The sequence below is a fragment of the Giraffa tippelskirchi genome, chromosome 1, assembly GCF_054371585.1.
Source record: "Giraffa tippelskirchi isolate mGirTip1 chromosome 1, T2T-mGirTip1v1.2.pri, whole genome shotgun sequence".
Lineage (NCBI taxonomy): Eukaryota > Metazoa > Chordata > Mammalia > Artiodactyla > Giraffidae > Giraffa > Giraffa tippelskirchi.
In genome coordinates this window covers 45,876,703-45,896,161 of record NC_137275.1, presented here as the reverse complement: position 1 = coordinate 45,896,161, position 19,459 = coordinate 45,876,703, and the positions used below count along the sequence as shown (strand labels likewise).

Sequence of the window (19,459 nt, the reverse complement as noted above, 5' to 3'; positions counted from 1 at the left end):
AAGTTTCTCCCTCACCAAGTCCATATTCTCATTAGATTTTCTTAATATGGGTAGAAAAGGGATCACTTTCTATCATTGATATTTTATGTTTTTACCTGTTTACTATGTCTCTCCTACTCAAATGAAGCTCCATAAACCAGAAGCCTTTGTCTGTTCCACACAGCACTGTGTGCCCAGGGCTAGGACAGAGCCTAGCACGTGGCAGGGGCTCAGTAAACAAATATGCTTAAATGACTGACTGCTTGGGTGCCCTGGGTATTCCCACCCAGGTATCTGGGACAGAGCTTGGCACATAATTGGCATCTTTGGAAAGAATGAAAATCCATGACTTCCTATCATTTCAAATAAAATCTGCCTTTAGTGGAACCCAGCATGTCTTAGATCCATCCATCTTTCCTCTTGCTGCTGCTCCTCCTCCTCTCTACAAAGAGTGAATTCCCGCTGCTGCCTGCACATACCATGTTATTTCACACGGCTGTGTCTTTCTATACCATGTCCCTCTGCCTGCAGTGTCTCAAATGCCACAAAGCACGTTTTTTGCCACATAACCCCTAATGCACAACTGATTGGCTCTCACTCTGAGTTTTCACAAAGCCTTGAGCATGTCTGTTTCTGAGTTTCTCATACTGACCTGTAAGTGCTTTTTTTTTTTTTCAAACCTCCTGTCTCCCTTAATAGCCAGTGGACACTCTGAGGACAAGGTTATGCTTTACTCATCTTTTCAGCACCTACTGGAATGCCCAGCATCTAGTAAATCTCAATGAATATTTGCTGAATTATCTAAGCTTCAGCCATACTAATCTGAGCATTTAAAAAAGCTGCCCCCAAAAGCCTTCATTTCAAAATACATCTGCTTACTGTAAAGATGTATGATACACTGTTGGCGTAATAAGAACATGAGATTTCTCCTTACTCAGACAATAAGATCTAATAATTAGACTGGTCTTGCTCTGATAACTATATTAATTTGGTTAACACTGAAAAAAAGTGTACTATTTTCCTGATACCAGGGCATAACAGCACATATGAAAGAGCTATAGCAATTATAGTTTTTTAAAAAGAGATATCTACAATAGTCTTAAAAAAGCAACTAAGAAAACGAATACTCACTTATTTTTGGTCATTAGCTTGGAATCTGGCTTACTTCTCACAGGCCTTTCCAAAAAACATAACACTGGTAGTTCCACAGTCTTTCTAAAAGGTTTCATTTAACCAATCGCTAACATAGCTGGCCTGAGGTTTTCATCCCAATTACAGCACCAATCACAAAAAAACAAAAAAACAAATACAAAGCAAAAAGAGAAGAAAAAAACAAAAGCGGTCCTTCAGCACCCGAGAAGATGCTCCCATCCCCGGAGAAGCACCGGTACATTAACCTAATCACGTTCTGCAGCAGGAGATGCTTATTAAAAACACTTAGGGTTATTTTTAACCTGTAGGTCATTTACTTAATCCATCACTTTTTTTTTTCTTCAGTGATCAGATTTGACTATTTCACTTGGACTAAATCAGTTAACCAACAGGTTAGAAATACTGCAAACAAATCAAATAATTAGCATATCAGATGAAAACTCCTTTGAAAGAAAAGCAAGGGGTATCACAGATTGCTAAAAAGAGCCCAGATTGGCCATGCACCAGCCCCCATGACTCCCCACCTCAGGCAGCTGGCTGTTAGCTTTATCTAGAGAAGCTTCCAAACTGGGGGTCTCATCTCTAATTTGCAGCACTTCTTCTGTGGAGAGGCTGCCAGTGGAATCTTGAGACTGAAGAAGTAAATCAGAATGGTCTGGCAGGGTTTCGTCTGCAGCAGAATCATTATTTAACTGAAAGGAGAGACAGTAAAATAAGGAAATTTATTTAGGAGTTGGCGATGGTCACTAAGGCTACAAGAAGCCTTCTGTGTCATAAGATATTCTGAGGCCATAGTTATAAAGAGCTTCTTTGACTTCCTAAGACCACCTTTCCCTCTCATTTCAGTCTGTATCAGAATTGGTGCCATTAATGCAAGCAGCTAGTCCATCAGTAGCAATGAAGTTTCCGTTAATACGGGTTAAATTTTGCTGAAGAAAAACTACCAAAATGGAAGAGCTCTATGTGACCATGTTAATCTTCATCTAAAATTCTTATTTTTATGGTAATGTCTTGTGTTTTCAGTTGGCCTAAGGATTCGCGAATGCAGGGGCTTTTTTTGCCTCCCTGTGGCTTTGGCACCAAGCACTCAGTGGATTTTCAAGTAGTGTTAACTGGAGGCAGGCGCTTAAGTCTGAACTGGCCATTGACTTACCGAAGCACAAATCAATACCGGAGAACTTCAATAAGACAAAGAGTTAGGACAATAAAGCTGAAACGGCAGGCCAGCATTAGTGGGTTTATGTTCTTTGAAAACTAGCAGTAATCAATTAGAACAAAGAAAATACTACAATTTTTCTTCTTTTAAGTAGGGCTATACATTTTTCATGGGTCAATATTTAACATAAGAAAAATCAAGCTCATGATTCCAAGTAGGTAAAAGCAGAAGCTAATTTTTTCCCCCTATGGGGAGGAAGTATCTTCAAATTCTTTTTCAATTTCACTACTACTATAACTGGGCTTCCCAGGTGGTGCCAGTAAGGAACACGCCTGCCAATGAAGGAGACGTAAGAGATGCAGGTTCTATCCCTGGGTCAGAAAGATCCCCTGGAGAAGGGCATGGCAACCCAGTCCAGTATTCTTGCCTGCTGTCACTGTACAAAAAGCTAAGTGTACCATCTGCGTGCGTGAGAGTATCTGGCTTGCTGTGAGCGCCGCTTCCTCTTCTGAGGACTCGTCTGTATCCTCCTGGTTTGTCAGGTTCAGGCTGGGGGTGCTGCTGGAACACTGGTACTCCTGGAGGGATGGTGTGTCCCCTTTGTCAATGCTGTCCAGTGAGCGCCTGCGGACTCCCCAGTTGAAGTTGTCCATACTTTCACCCTGAAAAAGCAAGGCGTCATTTCTAAGACCTTGAACACAAGCTTATAAATATAGGGAAGGTAATACACTAGGAGAACATACACCCAGATGAAAAATACTCAGTGTATCATCATAAGCAGAGATTCAATCAGCCCTTCAATTTTTTGAAACTTTTAAAACATCATTCAATATTTATAATATTTAAAGAGATCAAAGTATGTGATTGATAACCTGTTTTAACTGAGTAGGATTCTCTTGACTTTCTATCTAGTGGGGACCAACTAAATCGACTACCTAGGCCATTTCTACACAAACACAAATGAGACCACAAAGAAGACAAATACATTCACAGATGACAACAAATAAATAATCCAGAACACCAGGCTGCAACTTACCTGCAGCTCCTGGATAGCAAAAAGGAAAACACACAGAATTAGAAAGAACGAAGACACACGTGTAAATATACACTACACTTGTGGGGAAAAAGTGCTTGGTGATTTCTCAAACCCAAAGACTGATTCAAGCTCTGGATGAAGCTTTGTGCAGGAAGTCAACACGTGATTCACATTATTTTTTTATGCAGAATATATCGTGGAAAAAAAGACAGACACTTAAAACAACATTTCTATGATACACTCTGGCAACACAAACTTCAGGAAATCTTTAAAATTTACATAGATTTAATACTGGATACAATGCAAAACTGACTTAAAATACCCACATTCAGTTGACAACATACAGCTTCAACAATTATTTTAGACTGTAGCGTGGTTCTAGCTAAATCCAGTGGGAATTTTTTGCTAAAGAGGAGTTTAAAATCAAGATCGCAGTTATCAAAACATAACCTATGTCAACTTCAAAAGGTCAATAGGAAAGCAAGTTTCTGCTTTGCCCCACTTACGGATTTATCTAAGTTATGTTTCTGTTATTCCAAGCTGATCCTCCTTTGATAAGGATATAATTCTTATACTCTTTCTTAAGCTCTAATGACAAATTACAGTGAGTTGGCTAACAAAATATGACTTATGTGTATTCCTTTATCAAGAGGGATTGTCCAGGATAGAGGTTTTCAGGTCTTTTTTTTTCTTAAATAAAGCAGAGGAATACTCATTTCAAATGAAACATACAATGGAAGTCAACTGTGCAAAAGTGATAACAAAACCAGGGCTGTGGCAACAGCCCTCAATATGCATTTAGTGAATGAATGAATACACACTGTGGGCTTTCAAGGCTGGGAATATTTTAGAAGTTTCATTAGCAGTTAAGTTTATTTTGTAGCAAAGTATTTACTGTTACCATGTTCAAAGCAAGACTATGTTTTTAGAAAATCTCTTATCATTTGATTTGGCCTAATTATGAGACCTAAGTTAATACCACCTCAAATTACCGTGACTTCAATAAAAGACAAAAGCATCTTTAATTCATTCTAGGGTTCTATTCAAAAGCCATATTTATTACTAGGAACATTTCAGAGTACTAGATAAACTTGAAAGCAATTACAATGATCTTTAAAAAAAAAAAGGCAAACAAAAAGAAAGAACCTGACCATTACAAAAATGTCAAGAGCCTACCTTTAGAGCTTCTAAATTCTGAACCGAAAAAAGCAAATAACTGCAAAAGACTTTAGAACTGGCTTATGCCTGTGAGGTAGGGCAGCGGGTCTCTTGAACCAATCACACTTCCTTGCCTAATTGTGTAGGTTTTTCCTATTTCCTACAACTTTCTATGTTTTTTAAATTGTGGGAGTGACAGCAGTTTTGGAGGGTGATGACCTGCTCTTTTTGAAAAAAAATTGAATAGAAAATATCAGTGTACATAGAGTAAGGGTGCATATTCTTTAAACTTTTAAAGGTGTGTCTAAATATATGTGTATACTTAGATGTGATATGTGATGTATTAGCAATGGCTACACTTTTTTAAAAAAGGCTGAAAGCCACTGCCCTATAAGACACTGAATAATACGTGTTCCTGGGCTCAGAGAACCTGTCCAGCTGCGTCTGGGAATACATACATGGTGAACAGTGACACAGGAGCCTGTGCCACCCCTCCGCCAGTGTGAGGCATCTGCTGGACCCTGAGGCACCATGGTCATATCCTCACATCCTCAGGGTGGCGGGGGAGGGGAGGGGAGTGATAGTAGCTGAAGCATACAGGAAGACCTCCCTACACTGGTTTCCTATCAACAAATAATGGTGTGACGTGGTGGAAGCCGTTACAGTTCACTCCTCCACCTCACCTGTTTGAGTCAAAGGAAACATCCCTTCAAAGAGGACTGATGAATGTGTATGAGTTATACGAGTGACTTGAACATCTTTGGACAGAGGTATAGCATGACATGGTGTTGATACTTGACAGTAAGGCATTTGGAGCTCTTGAAGACAGACACATTTATAACAATTTTAGGATGAACATTTCTGTGATCTGTTTGATGTAAACTTTTCAGATTTAGGAGTTTGTGGCTTAGGGGACTGATGTCAGCTATGGGAATAGGTCCCGAACAGCCTGACACAACCAGGGCGATGGGCAATCCTATTGCTCATTGATTTTTTCAGAAATTGGCAAATGTCTCAATTTGGGCCAATGAGGTGTGACAAGAAGTGTGCTGAAAACCTTAGGAGAGTTAACTTCTTCAGTTTCCTGAGAGCCTTTCTGGAAGTGACCCTCACTTTCTCTGAACACTGCCATGTATGGACATAACCAAGATCATTTGAGGTGAAGCCGACTTGCAGAGAAAGGCAGAGCTTAGAGAATGCAAAGAAACAGCCAGAAACTCCACTGAGCTTTGCCTTAATAAGCTCTAACTCTGGGCTAGCCCAGTTCTGTGAGCAAGTAAATCTACCTTCTGAGTTGGACTTTCCACTTAGGAAGCATCTAAACTGACACAACTATCAATTTTCTCTAAACTGAATCAGTTTTGAGGAGCAAGTCCTTGGTATTGAATGAAATGAGGCATTTGAGAGAGCTGGCTCCACCCTGAAGAAGAAAGTGGTGGGTAATGTCTTGGGTAGACTCTCAGTCACAGGAAAGTGTTCGAGAGCGCCAAAGGCACCTTCATCGACAATCTGGTTTCAGGGCCACCCTCTTCAAAGTTGTCTGATAGATTTAAATGTAACTTTTACTCTTCTGCTGCACATTAATTTGTGTGGCTTATGCAAACACGTAAGTCTAAGCATTAATTAAAAAAATACTTTTGAAAAAAATCCATTTTTACTCTATATTTTGAAAGATAAAGATGGAAAAAATTAGATGTTCCTTTTATTTCATACTTATTCTGCTGCTAACTGTACTAATCATCTTTAGTTCCCAACTTAGATTTGTACCTTTCGATGTTACACTGCCCTGAATAAGGAAAGATTAAATCCTTATTTAATCCTGTGGTTAAATCCTTCATTCTCGTGTAGCTGTAGCTATTCTATAAATATTATAAAAGAAAGCCCACATCCTTACCTCTGCATCTTCCAACTCAACATCTAAAAAGTCAAAATCCTTAAATACGCCAAACTGTTGTTCACTGCTATTATCTTCCACAGCTACTTCTTCCTCTTGAATTATGTCCTCTGTTGCAGAAATGAGGCTCGTTTGTTGGTCACCAACTTCCAAATCCTCGTTAGAAGAAAATACAACCTGACGCCCAGCCAAAAACAAAACAAAACAGGCCATCCATTAGCTCTGTCACTCTGAATATAGGACATCAGTGCCCTAAGAGCCACTGCAGGCCTCTTCTGTCAGTGAGCTCAGAGCTTTAATCTGGGCACATGTCTAACTGGTGAATACTGAATTAGCACAGTGGCCAAGTGTCACAAAGGCAAATGATAATTTTTTCATTCTTAGTCAACACCGTTAAGAAAAGGCAAACAAGGAGACACAATAATTTCTGTTTCTTCATGGACTAACACTTCTAAGATTTAAGATTTTTTAAAACCCTTACATAGGTTTTCATGATTACTCACTGATGGATTCTTTGGAAGGCCAGACTCTGGACCACAGAGAGAAAGCACATTCATTAGCTTTTCTCTTGTTCTTCGCTAAAGAGAAAGAAAAAATGCAAATATTAAGATTACTGATGAAAATAAGACAAATTCTCAAGTCCTCAGACATACCATAAAATTGATTCTTCTGTTCTATGAACTTTTATGTACCTGTGATAACTGTGGCCTCTTCCAACTAACAGGCACCAAGGCATTCGAGTTAGAACCGGAAGAAGTGGAGGAAGTGCTTCTTGTCACTGCGATCACTTTGGGCTTCCCGTTCCTTCCAGCTGCGCTGTGCTGATCACCATATTTATTTCCAATAATTGGTGTCTACAAAGAAATAAATTGCCAGTGTTTGACTCACACAGTTCAACATAAGTGGGTTAATTGTGTATCTGTGATGACCTTTTTTACAAACAATCAAAAAACAGCATAAGGAGAAAGATTACTTAGCAAAGGCAGATATTACAAAAATCAAAAGTAACGATGATACATTTTTTTTTTAATAATAAGATTTCACTTTATTGGAAATAAAGACTCTGAGGAGACTGTTGGAGAACTTATTCCTACTTTAAAAATAGATCTGTTTTCTTTAAAAAACACCGTCTACATCTTTCCCCCCATGATTATAAAACATGTCCTCTTTGAAAACTCAGAAATACAAAAATGATTTTACAAAATCACCGGTCATCTTACCACTCAGATTTAATGTTGGTTAACAGTTTGGTCAGACTTCCCTAGCAGCTCAGACAGTATAGAGTCTGCTTGCAGTGCAGGAGACCAGAGTTCGATCCCTGGGTCGGGAAGATCCTCTGGAGAAGGAAATGGCAACCCACTCCACTATTCTTGCCTGTGAAATCCCATGGATGGAGGAACCTGGCAGGCTGCAGTCCGTGGGGGCACAAAGAGTTGGACACGACTGAGCGACTAACATACACAATATTTTGTGGGCTTTTTAATGTAATTGTTAAGGATGCGTCTAAAAGTGCTTCTGCAAATATTCAAGATAAGTAACAATTTCAAAGTGAAAGCTATCATATAATGTCTTATTGCGAATCTAATATATGACATTTCCAAAATTTATTGTAGTAAAATTCCATGATGAATCCAAAATGATGCTTACCTGGCTTTGTGAAGTGTTTCAAATTTGCATTTGAATATAATTTTAAGCTCATATGCATGTCATACAAGTCCGTTTATGATCTGTTTCCTGCTTATGTTCCCACTTTCAACTTCTACCACTCCCTCCTGAACTTTGCACTCCATCAAAGTTGAGTTTGTTTCCCAAGATATGGCACCTTTATGGACCTTTGTGTTGACATATACCCCCTCCTCTGCATGAAACAGGCACCAAGCAAATCCTGAGTTACTTTCAACACTGCCTCCACACTTCCAAGGAGGCCCATGCTGATGCCACCACCACGTCTGGGTAATTCCTCTTGGACATTTACTCAGTGACGTTGATTTCTTTCTTTGCCTGTCTCTAATTGCTATATGGGAGTCCCTAGACTGAGCATGACTCATTGCTCTTCCTCTAGTATATCTTCAGTGCCTACATATAGCAGGTATTTAGGAATTTTTGATGAAATAAATTGAAATTAAGTATCTGATATATATCAAATGTTCTGAGGATTCATATTACTCTTTAAACAAAATAATTGTTACACTATCAATTTCTGACTCAGAAGAATAGCAAAGCTAGTTTCTCTATAATATTCCCATGCTGTGTACTCCATGTTAGAAATTCTCAGGTGATATTAACTAAAACACAAGCAACAAACATACTTTATATCTTAAAAAAACACAAATCAATAAGCTTCAGATAAATTCAACACCAAGTGCTGTGCTGTGCTTAGTCGCTCAGTCATGTCTGATTCTTTGCCCATAGACTGCAGCCATCCAGGCTCCTCTACCCATGGGGATTCTCCAGGCAAGAACACTGGAGTGGGTAGCCGCCGTTCCCTTCTCCAGGGAAACTTCCGACCCAGCGATCGAACCCAGGTCTCCTGCACTGCAGGCGGATTCTTTACCATCTGAGCCACCAGGGAAGCCCTCAAATACCAACACTCAACTGCAAATTTTTTAAAAATCTCTATTATCCTTTTCAATTAAAATGTGAGTAGATTTTCAATTGCTATCTTTCTTAACTCCCCCTACCCTGCAAAATACTTGACTGATAACTTCCCTCTTAAAAAATTCTTGCTGGTCTTTTTTTCTATCCTGTTGCCAGAGTGATCTCCCTAAAACGCAAATCCTAGTATTTTCTATTCCAGCTAAAAATCCTTGAAGAGCTACTACTTCTTCAAGATATAACCATCTCATCCAACAATATCCTCATGATTGTGCTGCTCCCTATGGCTTCAGCTTTCTCTCTCATCACACTACTCTGTCCTCTGTGCTACATGTTCAAGGTAGGCCATGCTAATTAGAATTTTCCAGAGCACCATGCTTCCTCACACTTACAAGCCTTCATTCACATGTGGTGCTTTTTCTGGGATTAATCTCCCTTGCCCACACTTCCATATATGCTCCCATTTAGTCAGATTAAGTTAGATGTACATGCTATATAGTCCTATAAAACTTCGAACTTACTTGGCACCAAAGCACTGTGTTTATTTGCCTATCTCCTCAAGAGGCTAAAGGCATGCTGAGAGTAGGCCTTTCCCCCACACCCACCTTGTTTTCAGGGCACCTGTCACAGCATCTCCTGCTGAGTATGGGCTCAATCAGTGCTTGATTAATGACAGAATGAACAAATGAACATTTCTAATACAGTGCCTTTACCAATACCTGAGCATCTTACCTCAGATATATCAAAATGAAAATCCAAAGTCTTCCCAGGCAACTCCTTAGAGACATTATTAAAAATTTTAGTGAAGGATATCTCAGGAGAGCCCATATCTCCTCCATAGGTCTTGGGGATATCGTTGGGCACAACAAGGCTTGCCGAGCGGGACACCACCAGTTTTAAGATGTTAAGGGCTTCCTTCCAATAAGGACTCTGGTTTCAAAAATTAACAGACATATAAAAATTACATATACACATGTAACTAAGAACAAAAACTTACACTTTAGACAGTGAAAATATTATTTCTATAAAAATTCCTTGTCAATTATTCATTTTTACTCTGAGGTCCTTAACTGAGGGTCTGAGTTACACAAGGATAGAAAATAAGTTATTATTTTTACTGTTAGATTTACAAGACATTATATGCATAATAATGCCAACAACTCAGGATATTTTGCACTGTTCTGACTAAGTACTTTATAAGTATTATTCATTAAGAAAGTCTAATACAGTAATCTGGCAGTAGGGGTAAGCTAAAGGGTCGTATGTATGGCAACTTTCTAGATGAATGAAGTGTATGGCTCTAAGACTCTGAACTTAAAATGTTTTAAGCCTTGGTGATAAACAATTTTTAATGCATCAGATTTCTTAGACATAAAAATATTAAAATATTTTTAAAATTTAGATTTTTCTTAATGACTCAAGCCCCAAATAATAAGCATAAGTGCTGTGCTAAAACAATCCTCTCAGTGATTCCTGACCTGTATAGGGTGAGCTTTTCCCCTCATATATGGTGGCAATGTTTCTGAGTTATTTTTCTGCTTTTCACTTTGTATATTTCTACCGGTATAATTTAGGGATGATTTACATGACAGATGTATAGGTGGAGAGGAATCGATGTCTAATTAAGAATTTAGAACATTTCTCTTTTACCATCTACTGAAAAGAATCATGTAAAAAAAATGACTTTTTTTCTTACTCGTGGTACTAAAATCACGCCTCAACCTTTTATTATACATATTGTTTCATAGTTAACAGTTCTGAATCAGGTAAAATATTACTAAAGAAAGGAAGTGTAAAAATCCTTAGCAGAACTGAGTTTTCTAATTTAGTTAATAACATCTCGATATGAAGCCATCTAAAGCACAAAATATTAGTGATAATAGAAATGTTCAAATGATATTGTGACAATTTAAGCACATCACTGTAGAAACAGTTTATCTTTAACAAAATTAGATTAAATAGAAATCATCATTTTTTTTTTCTTATGGAAAAAATTAGGAGCTCTGGGCACTGTAAAATGTGTAAGCCTCTTCAGGGATGTTCCTGTAAATTATATTGGTAGTTGTGTTCTAAATGTAAACGAATGCCTAAATGTACTTGCTTGCTGAATCCTACCAGTCAGATTCTGCTTTATGTCATTCACATTGAGAACATTCTTCCATCTCATAAATATTCCTGAAAACATGATTTATGAACTAACCACTTCCCCTGCTCTTACGACATTTAAGGTGTTTCCAATTTTTTATGATTATATATTGTTTTTGAGATGATCATTTTCTATACATAAGATTTATAGCTACTCACCTGTACATATTTGCCAATGATCTTTATGATCTCCAGATTAAACTGCTTTACTGGGGCGGCGGAGAGGTCAATATGACTCAAAAGACTGTAGATGATCTGTAGTAATGACTGCTGCATACTAGACAGTCCTTTTTCTAGCAGCTAAATGTAATATTAAAAATATACTGTAATCAGGTTCAAGAAAATTCCATCGTATTTACATTACTGATGCTGAAAACCACAATAGAGTTAACCTAAGAGTTTATGGTCAGATTATCAGAAATATAGAGACTAATGAACGTAAAAGATGAAGTCTATTATTGTTACTTGTTCTTGCTTCAGAAAGGAGAATTAGGTAGATTGTTTTTTCTTAACCTTAGTGTTTACTTTCATACCCTTAACTAATTTAATTGAACACCATTTATTTTAAAACTGCTCTACCACCATTACCAAAGAATAACTTAAATACTCCCAAGCCATTCCCACCAGCCGATGACTACCCATGTAATCTTGGACAAGTTTCTTAACCTCTCTGAGCCCTGATTTTTAAAATGAAAAGTGATACCACTTTTCTATTAGGGTTTGTGGGACAATTAAATTATATCTGGGTAATTTTAAATACATGTAAATAATTTTAGTACTGTTGTTAGTGATAATCTGAGGATCATTAATAATCATAGAATAAGGATAACTTATACTAATAAGCCTAACATTTGGGGCAAAGCATTCTCTTTACTGGAAATATATTGCCCATATGTGGTACCCAATAGGCTGTACTGTGCCAGTGTCAGACCTTAGAACCCCACGGGTCAGTCTTCAGGGAGAGCTAGTGTTTGTGATTATGTGCTCAGTTGTGGCCGACTCTTGGTGACCCCATGGACTGTAGCCCACCAGGTTCCTCTATCCATGAAATTCTCCAGGCAAGAATACTGGAGTGGGTTGCCATTTCCTTCTCCAAGTGTTACTTTAGTGCTGGGCTTTATGGTGGCACAAAAGTGAAAGCTGGATTAAGGCACTTAAATTCAAAGGAGCTTAGGTCTTAGGTCTGGCTTTACGTTGCCTCTTGTCCTAAAGGTACAGGTACAAGATAAACCTAGCGATGCACATTCATTCATGTCAGGAGGCTCTCAGGCAGAGAGCTCACTCTGTCAGCTCACTTAAATATAAAGGTGATGAGAGTAAATCTATTAAAACCAACACCTTAAAAATTTACACCATCTTGAGAAGTTTATGATGGGCACCATCAGTGACTTGGATAAGTTAAACGGTGCTGTGAGCAATACTTAAACGCTTATTGAGTTAAAAATAATTTAAGTCTCTTCGTGTGTTAGGTTTAATCTCTAGAGGTCAACTTTCTAAAAAGGAAGGTATCACTTTATTGCAAGCTGACAAACATTTTTAGTGACTAGGAATTTCTTCCTTTTGAAGGTCTCCGGTATTCTCTACTCAGTAACTTCCTTTCCTAGGCATGGAGTTACTTCTTCAACAAATAAATACAGTCGACCCTTGAATAATATGGGTTTGAACTGTGTGGGTCTGTTTATATGCGGATTTTTTTCAGCACCACAGCACTACATGATTCACAGTTGGTTGAATCACAGATGTAGAGGGCTGACTATAAGATATACTTGAATTTGACTGTATGGAGAGTTAGCACCCTTAATCCCAGCATTGTGCAAGGTCAACTGTGTTCTTTTTATGCTGTTCTAGGACTAGTTTTAAATTCTACTTACTGCCCCCCCATCATATTTTAGATTAGGAGGTAAACATATCACCAGAATAAATACTTGCCCAGCAGAAATGGCTTTGCATGCCATACTATTATTCTAGAAAGAATTTCAAAGCCAAGAGCTAATTTATAGAAACAAAAAATGATAACCATTTGCTAGGATCAAGACCATGGGAAAAAACCCATTTTCCATTTTAAATAAAGGTGAGGTTTATATTATTTTGAGTTTTGTGTTACTTAAAGACAGTGAATGTGGAAATACATTCAAAAACCCATTTTCCACTTTAAATAAAGTTGAAGTTTACATTATTTTGCATTTATACCACTTAAGGACAGTGAATGAAGAAGTAAAAAAAAAAAAAAACTCATTTGTACTTGAACGACATTAACTATATATTTTTTCTTCTTAAAAAATGATGTTACCTCTATTCATCCTTAAATAAAATTTGAAAATTAGTATTAGTGCTGCAAATAAATACTCTTGAAAATTCTATCACAGAGCAGTTGAAAGATCCTTTTATGGGGGTAAATTTACCTCTGCAAGATAAGTCACAAGACTAAACGTAGTATCTGAGAAGGAGTCATGCAGGTATCTACACACTACGTTGATCCAGTTAGAACAATCTCTGGAGTATGTGTGTGTACTGTACAGGCTCATCATGTGAGCCAGGTTGACAAGTGTTGGGCATTTTTCTTCTGCACAAACCTAAAAAAACAACAAAAAAAATTTCATTTACTTAACGACATTAAACATAATTTTATATTCAACATATTCATTTAATGAAATAATTTAGATATATATGTTGAAGCATTAATGCATTTTATCTCAATACAGTAGAGAAGTTAAATAGAAAAGGAGAAAGCACAAGGCATCCTTGACGGAATGATTTAGATAATATGGAAAGATGGTTAATATGTCAAGCACTTCCATGGGTGTTAAGTACACAGCTTTCTTTTCAGTCCCATGTTCTGGAAAAATGTCTTTGGTAAAAACCTAAACATTTTTGTAAATCCTATGTATCATTTTGTAAAAAGAGTTTTGTCTTATAAAATCCATATAAGGTTCAGAGTACAAGAAACTAAATAGGCAGACTCAACCAGGAAATCCTCAGGGAGGTTCAGAGCTGCTGTGCCAAAGAAGAAATGCTTTAGTCTCAAGGTGCTTAGGGAATCTCACCAAAGCAGTCAGCTGCAGAAGCCTCAACATGTGTGATACAGTAAAAGGACTTCACTGGAGGGCTGATAAAATGCTTGAGCCCCTGCATCTCCAATGTTCAGGGAATCAGCTATAGCTCTCAAGGTCCTTGGCCAGTCATTTACAGGCTGGTACAAAGTATACTGACTTTCTTAGAGTTTGCTTGATACAGTATTACAGTAGCTGAATCAACAAATGTTTGGGAGAATCTAATGGGCCAAATGCACCTTCTTTGTCTGTTCCCTGAGTCACTGGTGAGGATGTTCCTTAACCTCCTCCAAGGATAACTGAACAGTGAAGAACTGGAAAAGGGCCATGCTAGTCTCAGCTATCGTGAAAGGATAGCCGTGATGAAAGTTCTTTTAGTTCTCCTTTTTTTCATTTTCCTCCCTTATTCTTCCATCTTATTTTCACAAACTGCCTAGAGCATTTGATAAAACAAGAGTATTACCTTTTAAAATATATATAAATTTTCAACTTTCAGATGACTGTAACTGACTTTTACGCTTATTCATCATGCAGACAATATCACTGGATAAGCCCAAGATATGAAGGCGTGCAAGACTCTGCAGAAACTTAACATAGTACCTTGGAAGTTATTTTATAAAATCATTCAAAGCAGTTGTTTTCATGCATTAGCCTTTTACTCATAAAAGAGACACCAGGAAGAAAAAAGAAAAAGTTGGTTGATATTTCAGAATACTTGTATTTCACTTATATTTCAAGATATAATTACTTGTACTTCAAAATATAGTAATTTTTCACATTATTTTATAAAACCATATAACTTTATAATTTCACAATCTGTTACTCTTCAGCAAAAATTTTTATAGTTTGAGGTGAATTCTTTAATTTTAGCTTGAAGAATGACATTCTGATAGAATTCTTATCTTCTTAAAGGATATTTTTTTGAAAGAATGATTTTTTAAAACCTAGTTTTTGAAAAGGAAGACATTCTTTGGAATATAGGCTGTGCAATTTTATAGTAAAGCAAGACTAGCTTGATTTTGGAATTACCAGGTTAAATTATGAGCCACAAAGAGTTATGTTTTATAACAAAACATTTTTAGCATGCTATTTTTGCCATAATGAATAGCTAAAAAGGACAATATTTATTCCAAGTATTGCCTCATTTTGAAATGCTGTGCTCTCCACGGGCACAAACAGCAGCAGCAGTGATATTTGCATAATGAGGAAGCACATAATGGCAGAAAATCACTCTCAACAGTTGAAGTGAGAGAATAATTAAGGAATCAATTTAGTCCACATCCTGCAGGTTGCTGAAAGCTCACAGAGGGAACCTTTGTGTGCTGCTCAACAGGAAGAAAACAGACTTCACAGCAGTTTATGACTCACAGAAAGCCATATATTTGATTTCTTAAAAAGAAAAGATATTTGGGACATTTCTGTGCTTTGCCTCAGTCATGACAGCACAGGCTTGGAGCTCAAGGGGCTTCCATGGTCTTCTGGCCACACTGTGCTTCTCACCTGCCCCAGCACTAAGCAAATTACTCATCACATTTCAGCTGCCAATCTCAAATGTTTCTACTTCTCTTATCAGGAAATTTATGCTTCTTATTTTCTTAAAATCCCCAAATAAGCCAATATTTTTTTCCTTATATTTTCTTTCTTACCCCTCATGTAGGAAAAAAAAAAACAAACCCTTTGTTTACATTTTCCTAATGGTAAGTTATCAGAATATTAAAGTGAAAGTCATTTTAATAAAATTTTTAAATCACTTTTAGACCTCATTAATGCAAATACACGTTGGGTTTTTTAGTGCAAACCATCATTTTCACAACTAAGATGTATTTCCATTAACTATAATGATGGCTCTTCTTTTTAAACACATGCTTTTAAAATGGTTAAGAATTTCTCCACATCTATTTAGAAATTTAAATAGGGATAGATTCAACAGCATATTTTATTATTTTTGTCATTCATTAAATATTATCCATCAAGATAATGAAAGTGTTCTTACTCTTGTAGCTAGCTGTGTATGTGATAATTGGGTTGGTAGTATTTTTTCACTCCATTGGTACCCAGAGATAAATCTGCACTTACCAACATTGAAATGTGGGCCAGGGAGAGGTGGGTGTTTGTTTAGCTTTCTAGAAGCTTGCTCTTTCTGTTTATGAAACCTGAATCTCAGGTTTGAAAAAAGTTGCTTATATAAAAAGCTCTTCCAGAGAAGTTTACGTGCTTGTTCCCTTATGTTGCAGACTTCTCTGATTTTTCCCCAGTGATTTAACCAGGTTATTTTACTTATATTACTATTGAGTCACTTCCTCAGTTCACCTAATTTCTTGTTGTATATATGTTACTGGTAAATTCATATAACTCCTTGTAACTGCTTGTATTTTCAGCTTGAAGTCTTTTTTCTAAGACTCAATGTGACAAAGTAAATAAATACATAAAATTAGTTCAGAATTAAGTTTAAGCAGAAGGCAAAGTAGTTGTGATTTCTTTCTTGTTCTTAAGAGGAAATTACTAAGTATATAAAATTCAAAATAATTTTCTTTTAAAATTTGACTGAGCTATAAAACTTTTTATACAAAGTCTGTCCAGGATGATTTAAAAATAGCTACATACTTGTTTAAGAAATGTATGATGGGAGAGAAAGAGTCAAATAAGGAAAGAAAAAAGAATGAAGGGAGCAGAGAGAAGATGAAGAGAACGTTAAAAGGCAAACAAAAAGAGAGAAGTTTCAGAATCAAAAAATATATTATGCCCTCTTCTTCCTCAGGGACTCTGCACATGTGATTTCTCCTGCTTGGAAAATTTCTACCCTCTGCCCTGCTTCTGTTTCTCATACAGGGATCTTATTTTGGTCATTCCTATTCAACCTTCAAAGTCAGCTTAGATATGACTTCCTTGAGGCAGATTTTGGTTTATGTGTCCCTAGAATATTTGCATGGAGAATCCCATGGACAGAGGAGCCTGGCGGGCTACAGTCCACAGGGTCACAATGAGTTTCTGAGCAGCTAACAGTTTCACTTTCATTGCAAAGTCACCAGATTCTAGGTGATCACACTCCGAACTCTAGGCCCCATGGGGCTAAAGGGTCTACCTACTTTGATAATCACTGTATTTCACCACCTGATCCAGTGCTCAGTACCTATCTGGTAGTGAATAAATGAATGACTTGGAAACTGACAGGTAGAGGATAAAGTAGGGAAACGGAGCAGAAAAAGACTCAAGACTCAGAGGACAGTTACTCTAAACAAGTAATTTTATTCACTGTCATTTGAGCAATTGTAACTTACATCATTACTATATTACTCCTTCATATATGCATAAAAATAAAAATTTAGATGCAAAACTCACACAGGAAGTGACAGTAAAAGGATTCTGAGGAGATTCCCCCCTTAAGATAGACTCTAGAGAAATTTCCCTCCAGTGTTATCATTCAGCGTAACATTTGCTTACCTTTGCTATTCGACTAGCTGTTTCTTTGCAAAACTGAGTTGGGCTGTCAAAATGCTGGATTAAGTGAGGCAATAAGCAAAGGATGTTAAGAGGAAAGCCTATCAAAAAAAAAAAGCAAACAATAACCAATTTTATTGCACATTATTTTAAAAATTAAAGGTTTTTATTTTGTTTGTTTTTTAATGGTTCACAGAAACCATTTTCTTTTTATTTCCTGGGGTACTTGATCTTCTAAAAAAATGTGTTTGTTTGTTTGTTTTCTTTTACCAAAAAATTTATGCTACCTCACATATTAAGAAAACTCTGTGGAAAAGCAGAAATTAGTAGATTTCAAAACAAATGATTAGTTTACATTTCACTACATTAAAAAAGCAAAAAAAAAAAGTTGGTGTAATTCTATTCACATCACCTGACAACTGGGAAGGATCCACCAATGTGTGTTTGGAGACAGAAATGAGTTTACTCAGGAGGTGCACTGTCATTTCCTGTGTGGATACTGAGGTAAAACCCTTAAGGAAGAGCTGTTGAAGGCCTGGGAAGTTATTCCACTTCAGTTTGCTTTGTACATTTTCAATCTTCTCTCGACTCTCTGATTTATCCAAAGGCAGGTGGATCAGCAGTTTGTTGAGAAGCCTGAGAGCCAGGAGGTATTCATATTCATAATCTGATTCTAACAAAGAGGCTGCTATCCAAAAAATGGTGGCCATCAAGTTGGCGGGCTCAGTAGTGGGCTGCACATCGTACGCTGCTTTCTCTCTCAGGGAGGAAAGGCTTCGAGTCCTCGCTAAGCTACTGCTGTGGTTGATCCGTCCATCCATTATATCCAGTGTGTTACTCCGCCGCCGGTCACCTCTTCGGTCACCAATTAAACTTAACCTCAAAGAGTTACTTCTTGTATTACTGTTGTATCCCAAATAACTGCTACTATTAATGGGACTTGTGCTTAGATTGAGTTGTCCAGTGCTTTTCCTGTTAGCTGCATACTTGTTTCCCATTATAGGATCATGGTTTGAGGTTCTTGAAAGAAAAAAAAAGAATAAAAGATGAATCCATGCACAATTGCTTCTTTTGCTACATTAACTGTACTCTTAAAACAACTGAAAAACAGTAACTGTTACCAGGAAAAATCATTTTTGAAGTATATCTGACTTAATACCTGAAACTAACACAACACGGTAAGTCAACTCTACTCCAATAAAATTAAAATATTAAAAAAAAATACAAGACTTTGCTGAAACCAATTTCAGTTCTTTCCTCTCTATTAATAAAAAATGTACAACAGTATCTTTTCTACTGTGACCGATTATTTCCCCTGAGTTGGATGAGGTTTGATTTGAAGTGAAAATGCTGCTATAGATACTGCTGATAATTTTCAGGTCTGGGATTTGGTAAACATTATATCCAAAGCCCAGGCCTCGTTTGTCTCATCTTCAGACTCAACAGTCCTGATGTCCCTATTTCTGTCAATTCACACTCTTTCCAAAAGAACCAAGCTCAAAAATTTAATTTTGATTTCTCCTTCTTCCTCACATCTAGTTATCATTGATTAAAAATAAGTACAGAATATTCTCTACATGTGCCAGTGGTATGCAAAATGCTAGAAATATTGAAGTCCATGAAAATTATAACCTGCTAGTTGCTGTTATTCGGAGAAGGCAATGGCACCCCACTCCAGTACTCTTGCCTGGAAAGTCCCGTGGATGGAGGAGCCTGGTAGGCTCCATGGGGTCGCTAAGAGTCGGACACGACTGAGCGACTTCACTTTCACTTTTCCCTTTCATGCGCTGGAGAAGGAAATGGCAACCCACTCCAGTATTCTTGCCTGGAGAATCCCAGGGACGGCAGAGCCTGGT

At 37.3% G+C, this 19,459-nt stretch overlaps 1 protein-coding gene across 3 annotated transcripts in view; it reads right to left on the bottom strand.

The window, feature by feature from the left end:
- FRYL (FRY like transcription coactivator) overlaps window positions 1–19,459 on the bottom strand; it is a 250,228-nt gene that overhangs the window by 21,007 nt on the left and 209,762 nt on the right. For all 3 annotated transcript variants that reach the window (XM_081590507.1, XM_081590510.1, XM_081590513.1), the window contains 10 exons: window positions 18,016–18,623; window positions 17,607–17,704; window positions 13,518–13,688; window positions 11,275–11,415; window positions 9,703–9,900; window positions 7,068–7,229; window positions 6,879–6,953; window positions 6,376–6,552; window positions 2,746–2,949; window positions 1,656–1,823 (listed from right to left, as the gene is read on the bottom strand). In XM_081590507.1, the coding sequence (XP_081446633.1) occupies window positions 1,656–1,823; window positions 2,746–2,949; window positions 6,376–6,552; window positions 6,879–6,953; window positions 7,068–7,229; window positions 9,703–9,900; window positions 11,275–11,415; window positions 13,518–13,688; window positions 17,607–17,704; window positions 18,016–18,623 (2,002 nt within the window). The remainder of the gene's footprint in view (window positions 1–1,655; window positions 1,824–2,745; window positions 2,950–6,375; window positions 6,553–6,878; window positions 6,954–7,067; window positions 7,230–9,702; window positions 9,901–11,274; window positions 11,416–13,517; window positions 13,689–17,606; window positions 17,705–18,015; window positions 18,624–19,459) is intronic.